The following is a 17,779-nucleotide window of genomic DNA, read 5'->3' as shown; positions in this document are numbered from 1 at the left end:
CAGGATTCAGGACGCATATGCTGTGATGGCCATAATAGCAGTGATTCATTTTATTTTAATCTTGCATCTCTTATTAATACTGCAATGGTGACAGAACTGAATATGTATTTTGTAACAATAAATGCATATCAAAGTCAAGTTTTCCAACAAATCCATAAAAGGACAATGAATAATGCACTGCTTGTGAATGAATCCATTGCTAGATGTGTCAAAAGGAATTATTACCCTCTCAGTGTTGTCAACTTACCGCTTTGACTTTCAATGTCAGTGGTGAAATTGTCACTCCATCAAGAAAAACTGTATTCAGATAGCCCTCCCCGTAAGGAACATCCTCGTCTTCATAACTGTCGACGCCAACGCTGAAAGCCTCGTTCATCTTCTCTGGTATCAGAAAGTTCAACATCACCACCAGAACCCCGATGACGGTGCACAGCACGCCTGGAAATCATTTCAGTTAGTAAAAACCACCACCCTTCAGCAGGCTCTGTGTGTTTACAGTACAAAACACACGTAATGAATGTGCAGCTTCTTATCTTTACCTGTAGCCAGAGCCAGCCAGAATGAATGGCTGTATTCGGTCTCAAAGGAGTCGGCCCCTATGGAGAAAACACACTGCGGCACGTTCATGATGGTGGAGAAGGAGGCCATGGAGAAGAAGATGAAGGCAGCGGTGGCCATCATCATGTATCCGGCATACAGAATGACCGGCATTGAGAAGAGGATGTTGGCGACCATCCAGCAGCAAAACGCCGTCCTGTGAAAGTGGGCAGCCATTTTAATTGTCTGTTACATATACCAACCATGTGCTTAAACTGATATATTAAAGAGGACCCATTATGCTTTTGTGCTTTTTCACTTTCCTTTAGTGTGTTACATAGTTTTCTTTCGCATTTAAAAGGTCTGCAAAGTTACAAAACCCAAAGTCCACGTCAAAGGGAGTTACTCTTCCCCCACAGAAACACTGCTCCTGAACTGCCAGATAACACGTTGCTTGAAGTCCTGCCATTTCTTCTGTAACGTGGTGATGTCACCAAGTAACAGAGTTGCATAATACGTGCCAAGCGGCTAGTTTGGCACGCCCTCAAACAAAGCTAGTTAAAGCGGAGCTGGAGACGAGTCTGAAGAGTTTGATTCTGTCGACCACTCACAACAGTAGACCAGCTGACCAATCAGATCAAAGTAGGAGGGGGAGTCTAGGGGCTCAACCAGAGCGTTTCAGACAGAGGGTGAAAGGCGGTGCTGCAGCACAGCCAGTATGAGTGAAATAAAGCATTTTGTTTTTAACATAAAAGCATGTAAGCATGTTCAAGTATGCACCTGAAAATGAGCATAATAAGTCCTCATTAAGACAACTTTAAACTGTATGCAGTTGTTTATAGTTACCAGAGGGTTGCAGAGGCGTATCGTCCAGAGTATCTGTACTGAAAGATGAGTCCGCATGGGCTGCCCAGGGTGAATTTCTCAGCAATGTACAGGATGGGGTTGGGTAAGCCTTTCTCCAGAGCTTCCTCATACTCATCTTCCATAGTGTCATGCCAGCTGAACATCTCATTGTAGTCAATGGTCTCATTGAACTGCACAACAGGATTCCCTGAGAGCGAAAACATGGGCACATGTATGACAAATGCACCTAAAATACACAAAATCGTGTTGTAGTTTTAACTTTTTATGACAGAATATTTTATCAGACTATTGAAAGAACACCTTAATCAAAGATCTAAGTTGTTCAAAGCACTGAAGCTGCCATAGTAGAAGTGTGTGTGTCTGCACGTAACAGCTGCAGCAGTGACTCACCTCTTAGTGTCACATTAATGCCGTACAGCCCAACATGCAAGCCGATGTCAGCGTTAATCACTGCGTTGCTGAAAGACTTGTAGGTGGCATTTGTGGTCATTCTGGCCTCGGCCCAGTCGTTGGTAAAGTTGAGCGCTGCAAAGAAAGGATGCAAAGGTTGAGTGATGTCGGCAGAAGAAGGAACATCTGTGATTTATTCAACGTTAATGATAAGAACACAAATCTTACCCACTATCACCACGCCTATGAACAAGCTGATAATTATCCGAAACGTCCAGAACAGCCTCTGATAGGAAGGGAAAGAGCAAAATCAAAATTATTTCAGGTTGCATTGAATATTGAATAAAAATGTGACTGAAGGAGAAAACAATTCTGAGGTTTCTGCAGTGTGTAGTTAATCTGATGATTTGCACTCACCGACTTCCCTCGTATCCCAGGCAGAATGAGAAGAAGACTGACTGCTAGCACAAGGAAGACCAAAATAATGGTGAGCAAGCGGCCACTGAAGATGAAGGAGGTCCTTTGTAGAGGGTAGAATGGGTAAATGTCATCGTAGAAAGTCATCTTAGCTCCTTCGCTGAGACTAGACAGTGCAACAGAGAAGACAGTGTTAGTGGCAGGGTTCTCAGTTTCCTCCAGATGCAGAGATAGCAGCTCTTGTTCTTTACAGTAGATACGGGATGGGGCATTATTCCTGCCGTGTAACATGGCACATGATTAAACACAACCATGTCTGGCTCATGTAAAATCATCTAATGCTCCCTGGCAATGTATATCATGACTGCAAAGTAATCTGTATAATGCACAAAAGCATGCAATTCAATTACACCCATGTCACCACTTAAGTCAGTGTCATGTAAATAGGTGCATTTGATTCTAATGCATTCATTTGAAACCTAAATGAAGAGAAAACTTTCAAATAAAACCAATCAATAAAACAGAGAAAATCCAAAAGAGCCTTCTTACCCGAATGCTGACAGAGGAGGACCGAAGAAGATGAAGAAGAGAGTGAAATGTTGAGGGAACGTACACTTCTTTTATAGCCCTGGTCCCCTTTGTGTCACTGAGGAGGAGGATGCATTGACTGGAATGCTGTTGGAAAAGAGGTGTGATCCAGAGGTAATGACCATTCCCATTTGGGCAACACAGGTCACATGCAATTTTGTGATAAGCTGTGCAACACAATTTAGTATTGCCCATCCCTTTCCTGCACCTGCACTACTTCTGCACTACATTTCAGCCTCTGCAGTGGGTAAGACTCAACTACTTCATCTTTTCCTATCCCACACAAAGTAATACAGGAAGTAGGACATTGTCTTTGAGTGTCTGCAGCTAACAGACATGAATAAAAGGAACAGTTTGTAACGTTGTGGTGGGTTTTAGCTGTAGAATTAAGACTTTCAGACTTTTTTTTTCTAATCTATGCTAAACCAGCAAAGTATATTACATAGAAATGTGAGATTAAATGTCAGTTACCTTCAGCTTGTCTTCTCTTTTCAGAAGTCCTTCACTCCTCTTGGCTGCAGACTGAACTTGAGGAGCATCTCTCGCATCAATGGATTTGCGTAAATGGGTTTGGAGTATGTGCGCAGTGGTTGGCTTGGTGCTCATAGTCAGTGAAGGTAAGTACACAACACAGTTTGTACTTCATATTCTGCAGGTAACTTACAGAAAAAATGTCTGTTTAAACTCGACATGTCTTGGAACAGATTCACGCTGTGAAATCACCTGGGAGGTTCCTCGCTTTGACGGCTGGTACAACAGTTTGGGATATCCCAGACGCGGAGCTGTAGGTGAGTTATAGAGGTGATAGTGTGCAGCAGCAGCAGCAGCAGCAGGTAAGTTAACTCACAGCCTGCCAACACTCACTGTGTTTGTGCCCGCGCAGGGTCTCACCTGGTGCGCCTCGTGCCCGCGCATTACTGGGACGGAGTCTACCAGCCGGTTCAGGAGCCGCTGCTGCCGAACCCCCGCAGCCTGAGCAGCCTGCTGGCCGGGGGACCCTCCGGTCTGCCCTCAGCACGCAACCAGACCGTGCTCTCTGTGCTTTTTGGTAAATATATCGTTTACTGCGTTTTGTTGCGTTGAAATGCAAAAACTCAAAATGTATTAAATCAGAGGGCAAAATTGATTTACTTCTGTTTTGCACCCATATCTGACCGAAATTCAGGTGCAAAAATGTAAGCTATTACTTTAAATGTTGGGGCTGCACATTGGTGCTGTAGTTAACACTGGCGCCTCACAGCAAGAAGGTTGTAGGTTTGAATCCGGCTTGGGGCACCTTTGTGTGGAGTTTGCATGTTCTCTCTCCGGGTATTCCGGCTTCCTCCCAAAGACAACATGCATGTTAGGTTAAGTGTTGACTTTAAATTGCCCGTAGGTGTGAATGGTTGGAGTTTGCATGTTCTCCCTGTGTTAGCGTGGGTTCTTTCCGGGTACTCCGGCTTCCTCCCACAGTCCAAAGACATGCAGATTAGGTTAATTGTTGACTCTAAATTGCCCTTAGGTTTGAATGTGAGTGTTTTACACCAATATTTTACCGAAATTCAGGTGCAAGATTTTAAGCTAATACTTTCACTGTTGGGTTAGTTAGCACTGGCGCCTCACATCAAGACGGTCGCAGGTTCGAATCCTGCTTGGGGCCCTTCTGTGTGGAGTTTGCATGTTCTCCCTGTGTTAGCCCTGTGGGTTGTCTCCGGGTACTCCGGCTTCCTCCCACAGTCCAAAGACATGCAGGTTAGGTTAATTGTTGACTCTAAATTGCCTGTAGGTGTGAATGTGAGTGTGAATGGTTGTCTGTCTCTATGTGTCAGCCCTGCGATGGACTGGCGACCTGTCCAGGGTGTACCCCGCCTTCGCCCAATGTCAGCTGGGATCGGCTCCAGCCCCTAAGCGTCGTCCATGTTGAGAGCCGTGAGGAGGCAATATATATATGCTCTGAATTTTGAATTTAGAACCGTTAAAGCTGAGATGACTCTCGCGAGACTCGAGACCCTACGACCTATCCTATTCAAGATCAACGCCTAACCTTAACCATCTCGCCAGAGTTTCCCGAACTTGCGGGTTCCCTTCTAGACACTATCGTTATGGTCGAATTAAGTGACCAACTCCTAGACATAAGATTTTAGATATACGTATTACAAATTAAAGCTGATATTAAACCAATAGTATGCTAAGATGCTCATCTGAACATTATTGTGTTTGTGATTCCAAACAAACAAACAAACATTCAGGATCCAGGTAAATGTTCTTTGTAGTAATGGCTTTCAATTATTTTTACTTCTCAGGTTATCATGTCTCTTTTGAAATTTTCGACTCAAGAACTCCTGGGTGTCCACCTGAGTTCATGAACATCCCAGTCCCAAAAGGTGACCCTGTCTTTGACCCCACTGCCACCGGAGAAGTCCTGCTGCCCTTCCAGAGAGGACCGTGGGACAAAGAGTCCGGCCAGAGCCCCAGTAACCCTCGCACGCAGGTATCAGTATGAAATTACATGTTTGTTAGTGTTATCGCCAAAATGCACCGTCCAGAAACAATCAGTAAATGTTGCACAGCAAGTTAAGAAGGGTAGCAGTTCTGGAGCGCACTCTACATTATGTTACCCGACTTTTCCCCTTTTCCTCAAGTGCAATAATTAAAAAAAAAAAAAAATACAACACATGCAGGTTAACTTGGTGACAGCATGGATAGATGGCAGCTCCATCTACGGACCATCCACGTCCTGGTCTGACTCCCTGAGAAGCTTTTCTGGAGGGCTCTTGACTTCAGGCCCTGAGTGGAACATGCCAAATCAGGCAACAGCACGCAGTCTCATGTGGAGCGCCGCTGACCCCTCTACAGGAGATCATGGACCCCAGGGCCTTTGGGGTGAGACATTTCAATTTCATTCAGATCTAACCTGGAACACTGTTTACAAATAATTCATTTGAGTACCAGACAGTGGGGTTTATATCATCAGGGCCATTTTATAAATACTGAATGTTGCAGAAAAGTGCAGTATACTGACTGTTGGTTGTTGATTCACTCAAAATCACAGTCCAAAATAATTTCCTCCATACCTGGAGTGCAGTAGACCCAACCAAATAGTTAAGTGTGATTTATTAAAGACATGTTGGCTGGAGCTCAACCCAAAACAGAGGAGCTCAGTGACATTTAATTTATGGCTGTTAAAGCCCACAAACTCAACAACAACATCTCTTTCCAAATTCACAATAATCCACAGCTACGCCTGTGAAAATTCACACTTACAAACTAGTTGGAATTGCACATAATAGATCTCCAAATCACTCTAAAACTACCTGGATGAATAGATCTGACTCAAGATTAGATTAAATATGTTTTAGTGTGTGTTTGGCTGAACTGTACCTTTTAACAATCTGATATCTGAACTGTTTTTTTACACTGTATGTATGTGGTAATACCCACCCAATCGATACTGCAAGCAGCTGAAAACAAGCGACAAAATATTATTTCGCCAAGGTCTGCTTTGATCAGGGTTGCAGCCCGTGAGGCTTAGTCAAAAGAGGCCCTGCCTGACGTGTGTTATGACTCTTTAATTATTGTGTTAATGGCTTGTCACGCTCACCACAGTAAATCCTTCTCTCTATAGCATAGAGGATGCCATGCAGGTGTCATGAAACCAGTGTTTTGTTGCTTGTGTTGTTAAAGGTGTGTAGTTATTATGTGGGGCGGAGGCGGAGGATCTTCTGCTGTTGTCACCGCTCTGTTGCCACGTCTTTAAAAACAAACAGCCAAATTATCATTCCATTAGTGGTCAGAGATCCTCATCAACCAATGCAATGGGAGTGTGACACTATGCCGAAAGGTTTTCTACAGCATTCTGTGTAAAAACGCGTTACATAAACAGCACATTCTCTGTTTATTGAGTTGTTAATTCACATGATGGAGGAGCAGAATTCACTATAATTTGTGCCATCTTCTGTGTCCAGAGTTGGGAAATGCCTGGGCCAATGAGAACATGTTCACGGCAGCAGAGGGGATTATCTGGTTTCGCTACCACAATTATGTAGCCTCCAAACTGCATGAGGAACACCCAGCGTGGTCAGACGAAAAGCTGTTTCAAAACGCCAGGAAGACCGTTGTGGCCACATTCCAGGTAGAAGGAAAAGTCTCTACGTAATCCTCCCGCTGCTCAGGTGCTGAGTTAATTTGCACTCTGGAGAGAGCGAGGTTGCATCAACAACAGGTGGTCGTGATTTTATGGGTGAAATTGATGGTTTTAGTTTAAGGGTGAATGCATCATCTTTCTCTTGTTTGATTAGTTGAGTCTGTCCTCTGCAAAAACAGTCCTGAACAGCATTACGCACATGTTAATTACTTTTTATTCTTCCATTGAAAACAATAGTTAACAAAGTACAATCAAGCTTTATTTTTGGTCTTATCAAATCCAAAATAGCAAGAGAAACCATACCAAAAAAAGGAAGAAAAAACATATATTATCATCAAACCCCATACAATCATGTTGAGTTTTAGTGTGGATTCAAAAAAGCTGCAGTAACTTTTATTCCTCCTTTTTTTTTCACACAGAAAATTGCTCTGTACGAATGGCTGCCTGGATATCTTGGAAACAAAACGCTTCCTCGTTACCCAGGTGAGACTCAGTCAGAGTGCGTGTGCGTACAAGTGGAGGGGAACAGGTAATGCACTGGTGACCACAAGCCGTGGTGAGGTGAGCTATCGTTGGTGGTGTTTGACAAGTATGTGCTCCGTCAGCAAAGCATCACCCCGAGTCTCCTTTTCCTGCTGAATAAGCACCTGCAGCTGAAGAAAGTTAAATACTCTTAATTTTCGTATTTATGGGGCTTTTGTTGCTTCGCGTTGACTATTTGGATGATGGTAAAGGGTGTTTGCATGCATGAGGATTGTTTATCATTCAGCTTGTAAGTTATTTTGTTCTACTTCTATTGTTTTGTTTAATGTTCTGATTTATCTGTACGCAGGTTACCAGAAGTTTGTTGATCCAGGGATCTCTCCTGAGTTTCAGGCTGCTGCCATACGATTTGGCATCACTATGGCCCCACCTGGTGTTTACATGAGGTATTATTAATTTTTCTCCAGGCACCATGTGAAAAATCAAAGCTCACTGTGTTTAGTGGGCTTTAGTTGAGTGTAATATTGTCAATGGGCTGCTGTGAACATTGTCAGACACCATCTAAAATACAACATGCTATCTACATACTAACTATTAGAAATGAAACCCTGCTTTTCCCTACAGAAACAGAACCTGCCATTTTCAGAAGATTGCCAACAGTGATGGCAGCTTTTCACCAGCAATGCGTCTTTGTAACAGCTTTTGGAAACGCCAGGTATATCATGATTATACTTCTGTATTTGTAAGGAATAATTTTACAGTAAATTGTCTTGTTTGCTCATTTAAACACAACAGACCTTCTCTCCACCACTGCCAGGGCTTACTGTAAGCCAGTTTTCCACAAAGAAGTTCCTGGTAATTTTAGTCCTGGCACTACTTTTCAAGGAACTAAAAGGTTCCTTCAGCCCATTGTTGTCTGCGTTTCCATAGCGGTCTAAAGACCTACAAAGATTAGGCAAATTAACATATGAGAAAGGGTGTGGTTGCAGGGATAAACACTCTGCAGCCTGCAGTTCAGTGTTTCATCTAAAAAACATGTTAGAAAAAAAATCATAGGTTTGTCTCACTCAACTAGTATTTACTGATGCACGTTCGATGTAATGAATGAAATGCAGAGGAGGAAAATGAAACTAAGAGCATCTGTCTCCACAGCAAATCATCTGTTGAGTGTTTGATGTTTATTTATTTGTGCTTTAGAAGGTAACTGCCGTGAAACGATCACAAAATAACTTATTTTTCTCTCATTCACAGAGAGAAAAATAATACACTGTGTTGTCTGTCTTTTCTACCACTCACCCGCTCAGCTCGCCTCTCAGAGCTTAACTTTACTGTTAATATTATCAAACAAAGAGAAATGCTCTCCCCCTCGTCCTAAAATGGTCCTAAATCGAAACTAGAGTACTTCCTTTTTTATGAATGAAGCCATAGAGAAGTTGAAGTAGTGTGGGTTTGACCAATCAGTAACGGTCATCCCTGCAAACTCCACCCCGAAATGTTCTGTATTTTCAGAAAGTACCACCCCTTGACCAGGGGCTTTTTGGGGGGTATATTTAGACCCTGGTCCGTGCAGTTAAAAACGCAATGAGTTCCTCTAAAGGCTCCTTGTTCCTTTTTAATTTCCTTTCTTGGAAGTAGCAGTATAATTATTCTTTTTTTCGTGACAACACCGGTGAAGTTACATTTAGCACAATTATTTATTTATGGAGACAACGGAAAAGTACAGAGGGAGAACAGCAGAGAAGCTCTGGCAGGATTTGACTTGTGATCTTTGTGGCTTCAGAAGCAGGAAAGTAAAACAACGTGCAATGGGGCTTTTTGTAGAAATGTTTTGCCAGTGTTTTAATTACAAATCACTTAACATGTATTCCTGTAGTCTCTCATTGATAAATTGTCAGCTTTGTGTTACATTTTATATGAATGTTAGAGAGAGGAGGTATATTATGTATTATGTGATATATTATATATAAATGCTTTCTTTATTTTATTATTTATTTGTATTTTTTTCATTATATATTATTTGATTCCAGAGAGACGATGTGAAGGCAAGCCAGGACTTAGACAACCTGCTCATGGGCATGGCTTCCCAGATCGCAGAGAGAGAAGACAATATTGTTGTGGAGGACCTGAGAGGTGTTTAATCATTCTTATTAAATGCATGTATCATTTGCTGCAGACAATACAAGTACCACAAAAAGTTGGGAAATCATAAATATAAAATAGAAATTTACAATTCATCTGCATATCAATTAACATGTTTTCTGACAGACTTCATGTACGGACCCATGAGGTTCAGCCGTTCAGATCTGGTGGCCATGACCATCCAAAGAGGAAGAGACTTTGGCCTGCGTAGTTACAATGAGGTCAGAAAAGCTCTGGATATGCAGCCTGTTGAGACATTTGAAGACATAAATCCTGAAATCACCAGCACCAACCCACAGGTAAAAGTCTTTAAACAAACAACGGTCAAACTGCATAAAAAAGTTTAACAGTAATCCTGTGATTTAAAGTGTGTTCTTGTGTCCAACAGTTGCTCCATGATATTGCAGAACTGTACGGCAGAGACATCTCAAAACTGGAGCTCTTCCCTGGAGGACTGTTGGAGTCTCTCGACGGTCCGGGTCTAGTTTTCTCCGCCATAATCTTGGACCAGTTTGAACGCATCAGAAACGGAGACCGCTTCTGGTTTGAGAACAAACAGAATGGGTAAGCTCCTCTCTGAAGAACTTTCAAAACAGAAATAGCTACCATCGTATCTGATCCTACAGTATTATGTGCTGTTTGGGGTGTTTTCCAGTTTGTTCACAGAAAAGGAGTTCCAGATGATCAGCAATGTGACCTTTCATGACGTCCTTATTGCAGTCACAAGTGCAGAAGCCACTGATATACAAAATAATGTGTTCTTCTGGAAGGATGGTAAAATGTTTATCTTATATTTGATTTATAAACAAAGCCATGATTTCATTGGAATGAGTGATATAATATTTAAAGTCTCTCTGTTGCCTCAGGTGACCCTTGTCCTCAGCCCACACAGCTGGATGCATCAATGCTCCATCCCTGCACTAATGCTACCAAACTTAATTACTTTGATGGGAGCAAAGCTGGCTTTGGGATATTTATCATTGTTGTGTTCCTCTTTCCTGTCGGTCAGTATCACACCCACAAATCCATCTCTTTTTGCACAGCAATAATACTGATTCCACTCATCAGCAGTTTTGTTGTGAAACTGATAATCAGTTTTGATTGTTTTACTTTCACAGTTAGTTTCCTGGTGGCCTGTATGGTGGCGCTTCTCCGAAAGTATAGGTACAGGAAGTTCCAGAGAAGAAGAAAAGCTGGTGACAGAACAGAGGAGCCAGCTGTGGGAATCACTGGTACGTAATCCGTGGGATTAAAAAAATCCTTCTAATACGTGTCCAGTGTTAGTAAAACACAATATCTATGAATCAGGTTTTACAATTGACTCAATGTCAATTACTTATAAACACCAGCTGACTATCAGCAGCTATGATTTACTGCTGCACTGGCCTGCAGCAGCCATTATGTCTGTCACATAAATATCACAATATCACAGTTTTACACAATGGTAAAACTGAGCTGATCATATGGTTTTAAGTGTTAATGACCTTTCATGATTTATATTCTGTCAGCTATAAAACCCCATTTATAAACCCAACTAATAATCAGTTATTCACAAGTGACAGTGAAACAGAACTGGTAGTTCCTGTTATTTTACACCTACTGTCCTCATTCTCATTGTCTCATTCTGCTTTTGCTCTCCAGCCCACGAGTGGCAGGGCCATAAAAAACCTCTCCATCCCGTCAGCTTGGAGATGGATGAGAAGAGGAGGCTGCAGGTCTTTGACAGATCTGGGTCTGCTCAGCGCTGCCTCAATCTGGGCAATCAGAACTACCTAGACGTCTTTCTCTCCAATGACCGGCACCACAAAGCTCTGCTGCTCAAAGTATCAAAAGAGTACGACCTGGTGAGCAGCTGGAAATGGGGGTGGAGGGGATTTACACCTTTGGGTTCAGAAAAAGTTGCAGTCTGATTCAAATTGTAGGATAAAGTGGTTTTAAAAAATGTTGCTGCTGCTGCATCTTGTGTAAGCATAAACAATCAAATTCTGTGTTCACATTTAACATTTCTTGCCGTTTAAGCACATCCAGCTTTCTCACTTTCCCACTGAAGTTGCTTCTAATCTTATTTTTCACCTCATCCAATCGTTGATGCAAGCATGATTCTGCAGATGTACCCGATCTAAATCACTTTTAGCTCACCCCAGTCCTGTTTTCCTTCTCCTTGTCTGCACATCCAGGTGCTGTTTTTTGATGACGAGAGCAAACGTGCAGCATTTGTCAAGCATCTGCGCCCGGGGGTGACAGAGGTCGAGCAGGAGATTAGAGTGAAGGAGATGAGAGAGAGGGAGCTGCTGAAGGAGGCTATAACCAAAGAGCAGAGGTCTCAGATTGTGGAAACTTTCATTCGCCACGCTTTCTCTAAGGTACCGTCAGCCTCTGGATGTTTACCTCATCCTCCGCTCTGTTACAGCGCCGGCAGCTTTAAGCTCGGCCACAACATGTCGTCAACTCGTGTTTGAGGTCAAATTAGGTCCGACCTCCAGCCAAAGGAACTAATTGTTGGTCTGGATGGTGACCTCATCTGTGATGGACAGACAGTAACCTCAGTTAACGTCGGTGATATTACTAATGACACTATGGTGGCATATAATGATCTGTCCCTCGCTGTCCCTCTGGTGCACAGGTGTTGGAGATAGAGAAGCGTGACGCCGGGGACATGAGTGGCGTTTCCCACAAGAAAGCCAGAGAGGTTCTGCAGTGCGAGCTGGCGGCGTCTGAGTTTGCTGATGCACTGGGCCTCAAGTCCGACTCTTTATTTGTAGAGTCCATGTTCACGCTAGCTGATAAAGATGGAAACGGTTACCTCTCATTCCAAGAGTTTCTTGATGTGATGGTCATCTTTATGAAAGGTGATATGCACGACACCAAAGTGCTCTAACTGTTTTGTGTATCTAGCTGTCATCTACACACTGCATAACATGTAAATCTAAAAATGCGCAGTTGGAGGATTTTGATTCCAAAGTGATCCACATATATTTACAATGACGATTTCTGCTGCTAAAAGCTGAGAATTTGTGCAAACAATCTTTTTCATACTAAAGAACAATTCAGTGTTTCCAAAAAAATATGATAGAGTGGAAAAGCCTCTGAAACAGCATTTAGACTGTCATGTGAAACTTTATACTAAAACTAATAGGGGTACACTTTTATTTTCATTGATTAATCGATTAGTTGTTTGGTCTATAAAATGTCAGAAAATGATGAAAATGTCTATCAACATTTCCCAAAGCCCAAGATGACGTCCTCTAATGTCTTGTTTTGTCCCCAACTCAAAGTTTACTGTCATAGAGGAGTAAAGAAACCAGAAAATATTCACATTTAAGAAGCTGGAATCAGAGAATTAATCAGAAAATTAATTGTTGCAGCTCTAGAAATGATTAATAACATATCATTGATGATGTTTGTATTTATCCAGGGTCTCCTGAGGAAAAATCCAAACTGATGTTCTCCATGAACGACATTGGTGGAACTGGTTTCTTATCAAAAGAGGAATTTGCCAGGATGCTCAGGTTTGATAGAGTTTTTGTTCATGACTGCACCAAGTCGTTTTTTTTCTGTCTGCTGGTTCATCTTCGCTCTTTTGATGTGCTGCAGGTCTTTCATTGAAATCTCCAATGGTGCACTGTCAAAGAGTCAGGCAGAGGACGGCATCAAGGCCATGATGCAGTCCGCAGGCTTTGATGACAAGGAGAGAATCACATGGGAGGACTTCCATTTCCTCCTGCGGGACCACGAGAAGGAGCTGCAGTTTGCCCAACTCAATGTCAAAGGTGGGAGAAAGTTTTGTCTAAGAAGATTTGTTTTTTTTAATCCTCATTTCTCTGACCTTGTCTGAGAATATTAATGTGTGTGCAGGGATGGAGAAACAGGGGAAGAAGCGGCTGAGTCGAGACCAGAGAGTGTCCTTCATCTGTCCAGGAAACAGGTCAGAGAACAGGACACGCAATCACTCATCCAGATTACAAATGTAACAACTGTTGCTTGTTACTATGGATAGAAAACAATGATCCACTGTAGCTTTGTCACTTACTCATTTCATTTATATCTCCCCAGTGACCATGGTGTCCCAGCTTACTATCTTGTTCATTTTTTGTTTGCAGCAGCAACAAGACAGATGGGCTGGAGATACGCAGAAGGAAAAGGTGTGTCCCTTGTTTTATTTTTCTGCTCCTGAAAATTACTTGAAGGAAGAAATATAAGATATCTGACAATGAACCAAACCAAAAATTAAACACACTAGTATTTACTGAAAACTATCCCCCAGCTTAAAATACCTCTTTAAGTTCCTTTTGCGTGGGCTTTTTTCTAGTATTTATGTTTTGAGGAAACTGTGGTTGTGTGGGGAACCATAGCAGCTTGTGGTTTACCAACATTTTTCGGAATTTCTGAGGTTGCACATATGATGCAACTGTTCCTCGAACTACAAAGGCTTTACAGTAAAAAATTAAGCTCACTATCACACCCTACTTCCTCTGTAATTTGGGTGACCTGGATATGGTCAAAAGCTCCACAGCTAAATGAGAACAAAGCCCCCCTTTACACCTGGCCTTAAAATGTGTCAAGTATCCAGATTGTATCTAGATATGATTTAACCTGATTACATTTACACCGGGTATTAATATATGTCTGCAGCGTCCACATTGAGATCAAATTGAGAGGAAGCTGCACTACGCACGGGCTTGCAGCTCGGTATTGCCAGAGAGGCACTGTTGATTACTACTGAAGCTCCGCAACCCAAAAAATGGTAGTCGGGATTGCCGTATTAGAGGTGGTAGGGCCGATCGGATCACAATGCGTTTTGGGTGCTTCTACATGTGGTCGAGCACTATCCGATCGCAATCCGATCACCAAAAACGCATTTTAATTCCAGGTGTAAAGGGGGTCACAGAGCATCCACTGAATAACAATCTAATGAATTTGAATATTTTCAGGTCAGCTGTCAAAACTCCAAATGTCTATGTGAAGCCCAAGCGTGAGCAGTACATAAGGAACCCAGTCCACCAGAAGATCCAGCACTTCAAACGCTTTATTGAGAATTATCGCCGTCACATCGTCTGCTTCATGGTCGTGTATGGCATTGCAGCTGGCGTGGCACTTGAGAGATGTTACTGTGAGTTCTTCTCCTTGTTCAGCCTCCTCACTATGTTAATGTATTATAGTCTTTCTGGTCAGCATGAGAACTCTTCTGCACTGATTAAATACGTTGTTTTCAGACTACGGTTTACAGTCCGAATCTACAGGCATCCCCGAGACTTCAGTGGTGGGCATCGTCGTCTCCCGTGGCTCCGCCGCCGCCATCTCCTTCCTGTTTCCCTACATGCTCCTCACTGTGTGTCGCAACCTCATCACGCTGTGCCGAGAGACATTCCTCAACCGATACATCCCCTTCGACGCCGCCATCGATTTCCATCGCTTCATGGCCATGACTGCCATTCTTCTTTCAGGTTGGAGTAGATGAAAGCAGGCAGTGATGGAATGATGGAAATTTACCTGTTCGTCACCTGTTTACATTTTACTTGTTTGAGCTCACTCCTGTTTCTGTTCTGACTGTAGTTGTTCATAGTTTGGGCCATGTGGTCAACATCTACATCTTCTCCATCAGCGACCTCAACATCCTGTCTTGTCTGTTCCCCAAAGTCTTATCCAACAACGGGTAACGTTTGAAATATCTGCCTGATTTTAGAGGACATTTGTACACTTTGAGGAGAGTAAACTTACAGATTGTTTTCATTTTAGGTCTGAACTTCCTCTGAAGTGGTATTGGTGGTTCTTCGAAACTGTTCCAGGTATCAAAAGAAACTGACTTTAGACCTTCAGTGGTTCATGGACTGCTTGTTATATTATTAATAACTCTGTTTTTTGCTCCTTTTCCTAGGAATGACTGGTGTCTTGCTCCTTTTTACTTTTGCATTTATGTACGTTTTTGCCTCACACTATTTCCGTCAAATCAGCTTTCGTGGATTCTGGATCACACATTACCTCTACGTTGTCATTTACATTCTAGTAAGTACTTTTCTGACTTTAAAATACCCCAAATGCACTCTGCAGTCAGGTGGCTTTCAAGATGAGGGGCAGTTTTTAACGAATAGTGTGCTGCTGGCTTTGTCAACAGACAGTTGTTCATGGTAGTTTTGCCCTGCTACAAGAGCCCCGTTTCTACATCTACTTGATTCCACCTGCGCTGCTCTTCCTGCTGGACAAACTGATCAGTTTGAGCAGGAAGAAGCAGGAGATCCCGGTGGTCAGAGCTGAGCTGCTGCCTTCAGGTGACACTTCTGTTAAATCTTTAAAATGTCTCGTTATTCTCTGCCTCTTCTTGCTTTTAGTCTTCTAAACTAAATAGCGCTTCATGTAATGTTTGTGTGCACGGTGCATTCAAATTCACTCTTCCCTCGGCTGTTTTACCTGCAGGTGTGACACTTCTGGAGTTCAAGCGACCACAGGGCTTCGTGTACCGTTCAGGCCAGTGGGTTCGTATTGCATGCCTGATGTTGGGCACAGATGAGTACCACCCATTCACACTGACGTCAGCCCCGCACGAAGAGACCCTGAGCCTGCACATCCGAGCCGTGGGGCCCTGGACCAGCCAGCTCCGCGACCTCTACACCGAAGAGAGCCTGCTGGACCTCGGAGCCTATCCAAAGGCAGGTTAAAGCGTTATTTTGTGTGTGTAAATAGTTTGTTTGTCTTTTCATGACACCGATATTCATATTTTATTTCATCCTAAGCTGTACTTGGATGGCCCGTTTGGTGAAGGCCATCAGGAGTGGATTGACTTTGAGGTGTCTGTTCTGGTGGGAGGAGGAATTGGAGTCACCCCGTTCACCTCCATCCTAAAAGACCTGGTGTTCAAGTCTTCCATCAACTCAAAGATTCAGTGCAAAAAGGTGCTACTTAAAAACCTACAGTACATTCTGTCTTGAATCCTTCCCTGAAACATTATTAATTGTGCAAGAAGCTCACTCTTTCTCTATTTCCCATCTCTAACATTCACTGGTTATTTGAAGGTGTACTTCATCTGGGTGACACGAACACAGCGTCAGTTTGAGTGGGTGTCAGACATCATCAGGGAGGTGGAGGAGATGGACACCCAGGAGCTGGTCTCAGTCCACACTTACATCACTCAGGTGGCTGAAAAGTTCGACCTCCGCACCACCATGCTGGTGAGATCTGCAGCTGCCATTTCCAAGAGTAGAAATAGATTTCTAAATATGTGCCTTTTATATTACAGGAATAGTTTAACATTTTGGGAAGTATGCGCCTCTGCTTTCTTGCTGGGAGTTAGATGAGAAGATTGATACCACTTTCATCATACAGAGTGTCACTGATCTTCTTTTAACTCTCAGGAAGAAAGCTAACAGCATCTTTCCCCAAACTGTTCCTTTAATATTAAATAATAATGTAGTCCACTAATGATCCCTCCCTCTTTGTCTGTGTAATGGACAGTATGTGTGTGAGCGCCACTTTCAGAAGGTGTGGAACCGCAGTCTTTTCACCGGCCTGCGGTCCGTCACCCACTTCGGACGGCCGCCCCTGGTGTCCTTTTTCAGCTCACTGCAGGAAGTTCACCCAGAGGTCAGTCCTTCATTCATCTTCATCCACCCCAACTTTGTCTGAAACATCGCCTAAATACACCAGCCTACTTTTCAATTTGTAATATTTTCTGTAGGTGGGTAAAATGGGTGTATTCAGCTGCGGACCACCTGGACTGACCAAGAACGTGGAGAAAGCTTGCCAGCAGATGAACAAGAGGGATCAGGCCCATTTTATCCATCACTATGAGAACTTCTGACGTGTCCTCAGGACGGGACGACGTGGTTACAGAAGGAAAGATGAGCCACTCTACGCTGGAGAATACGTGTTACTGCAGCAGTTAATGACACAATCACAGAGCCAATGTAGGAAGTTTGATTTTATGTCTTGAAGTGAAAGATACTTGTTGCCTACTGATTAAATGTGTCTTCTTCTTTACATCTTTATTCTCTAATCATGAATATCATTGTTACATTAATTGCAATCAGTCAAAGATGAGTAATTTTATTTTATATAGTATAAAAATACATTTTATTTACAAATCATTTTAAATCATCATGCATCATGTGAGTTTTTATTTGCTGTTTGACTCAGAGATGTAACTGGAGTTAGCTTTCATGTCATGTTTTTGAAATCATAATGTACAATTGATTTTATGTCACTGATTTCTTGTGCTTTTGTTTGAAATATCCTGAACAAATA

General features: G+C 42.6%; 2 protein-coding genes across 2 annotated transcripts in view; one reads left to right on the top strand and one right to left on the bottom strand.

Annotated features, from left to right (window-relative positions):
* The window catches only part of duox2 (dual oxidase 2), a 4,405-nt gene extending 861 nt beyond the window's left edge, over nucleotides 1-3,544 (bottom strand). Inside the window, exons 1-8 of the mRNA XM_074632611.1 lie at nucleotides 3,271-3,544; nucleotides 2,761-2,886; nucleotides 2,212-2,377; nucleotides 2,023-2,080; nucleotides 1,795-1,929; nucleotides 1,384-1,591; nucleotides 540-754; nucleotides 248-438 (exon numbers count right to left, since the gene is read on the bottom strand). Of these exons, the coding sequence (XP_074488712.1) occupies nucleotides 248-438; nucleotides 540-754; nucleotides 1,384-1,591; nucleotides 1,795-1,929; nucleotides 2,023-2,080; nucleotides 2,212-2,358 (954 nt within the window). The 5' untranslated portion in view covers nucleotides 2,359-2,377; nucleotides 2,761-2,886; nucleotides 3,271-3,544. The remainder of the gene's footprint in view (nucleotides 1-247; nucleotides 439-539; nucleotides 755-1,383; nucleotides 1,592-1,794; nucleotides 1,930-2,022; nucleotides 2,081-2,211; nucleotides 2,378-2,760; nucleotides 2,887-3,270) is intronic.
* Nucleotides 2,929-17,779, top strand: duox (dual oxidase). Its single transcript, XM_074632609.1, has 34 exons — nucleotides 2,929-3,046; nucleotides 3,295-3,416; nucleotides 3,504-3,587; nucleotides 3,683-3,847; nucleotides 5,082-5,269; nucleotides 5,460-5,661; nucleotides 6,744-6,910; nucleotides 7,342-7,405; nucleotides 7,755-7,851; nucleotides 8,030-8,120; nucleotides 9,433-9,535; nucleotides 9,671-9,843; nucleotides 9,933-10,108; nucleotides 10,200-10,318; nucleotides 10,411-10,548; nucleotides 10,663-10,776; nucleotides 11,186-11,388; nucleotides 11,722-11,907; nucleotides 12,168-12,393; nucleotides 12,960-13,053; nucleotides 13,139-13,314; nucleotides 13,400-13,469; nucleotides 13,645-13,686; nucleotides 14,476-14,654; nucleotides 14,758-14,988; nucleotides 15,098-15,197; nucleotides 15,281-15,330; nucleotides 15,420-15,547; nucleotides 15,657-15,810; nucleotides 15,956-16,188; nucleotides 16,273-16,431; nucleotides 16,552-16,707; nucleotides 16,991-17,119; nucleotides 17,214-17,779. The coding sequence occupies exons 2-34, from the start codon at nucleotides 3,350-3,352 to the stop codon at nucleotides 17,334-17,336; spliced, it is 4,587 nt and encodes a 1,528-aa protein (XP_074488710.1). The 5' UTR covers nucleotides 2,929-3,046; nucleotides 3,295-3,349; the 3' UTR covers nucleotides 17,337-17,779.

Source organism: Sebastes fasciatus, chromosome 4 (genome assembly GCF_043250625.1).
Source record: "Sebastes fasciatus isolate fSebFas1 chromosome 4, fSebFas1.pri, whole genome shotgun sequence".
NCBI lineage: Eukaryota > Metazoa > Chordata > Actinopteri > Perciformes > Sebastidae > Sebastes > Sebastes fasciatus.
This window is presented reverse-complemented; position numbering and strand designations above follow the sequence as displayed.

What these genes read in the sequence shown, in the direction of transcription:
- duox (XM_074632609.1), top strand. Translation starts at nt 3,350, where the DNA reads ATGGATTTGCGTAAATGGGTTTGGAGTATGTGCGCAGTGGTTGGCTTG. An exon ending in GATGGTCATCTTTATGAAAG is followed by an intron (nt 12,394 to 12,959) that starts GTGATATGCACG and finishes GTATTTATCCAG; the next exon opens with GGTCTCCTGAGGAAAAATCC. An exon ending in GACTGCCATTCTTCTTTCAG is followed by an intron (nt 14,989 to 15,097) that starts GTTGGAGTAGAT and finishes TTCTGACTGTAG; the next exon opens with TTGTTCATAGTTTGGGCCAT.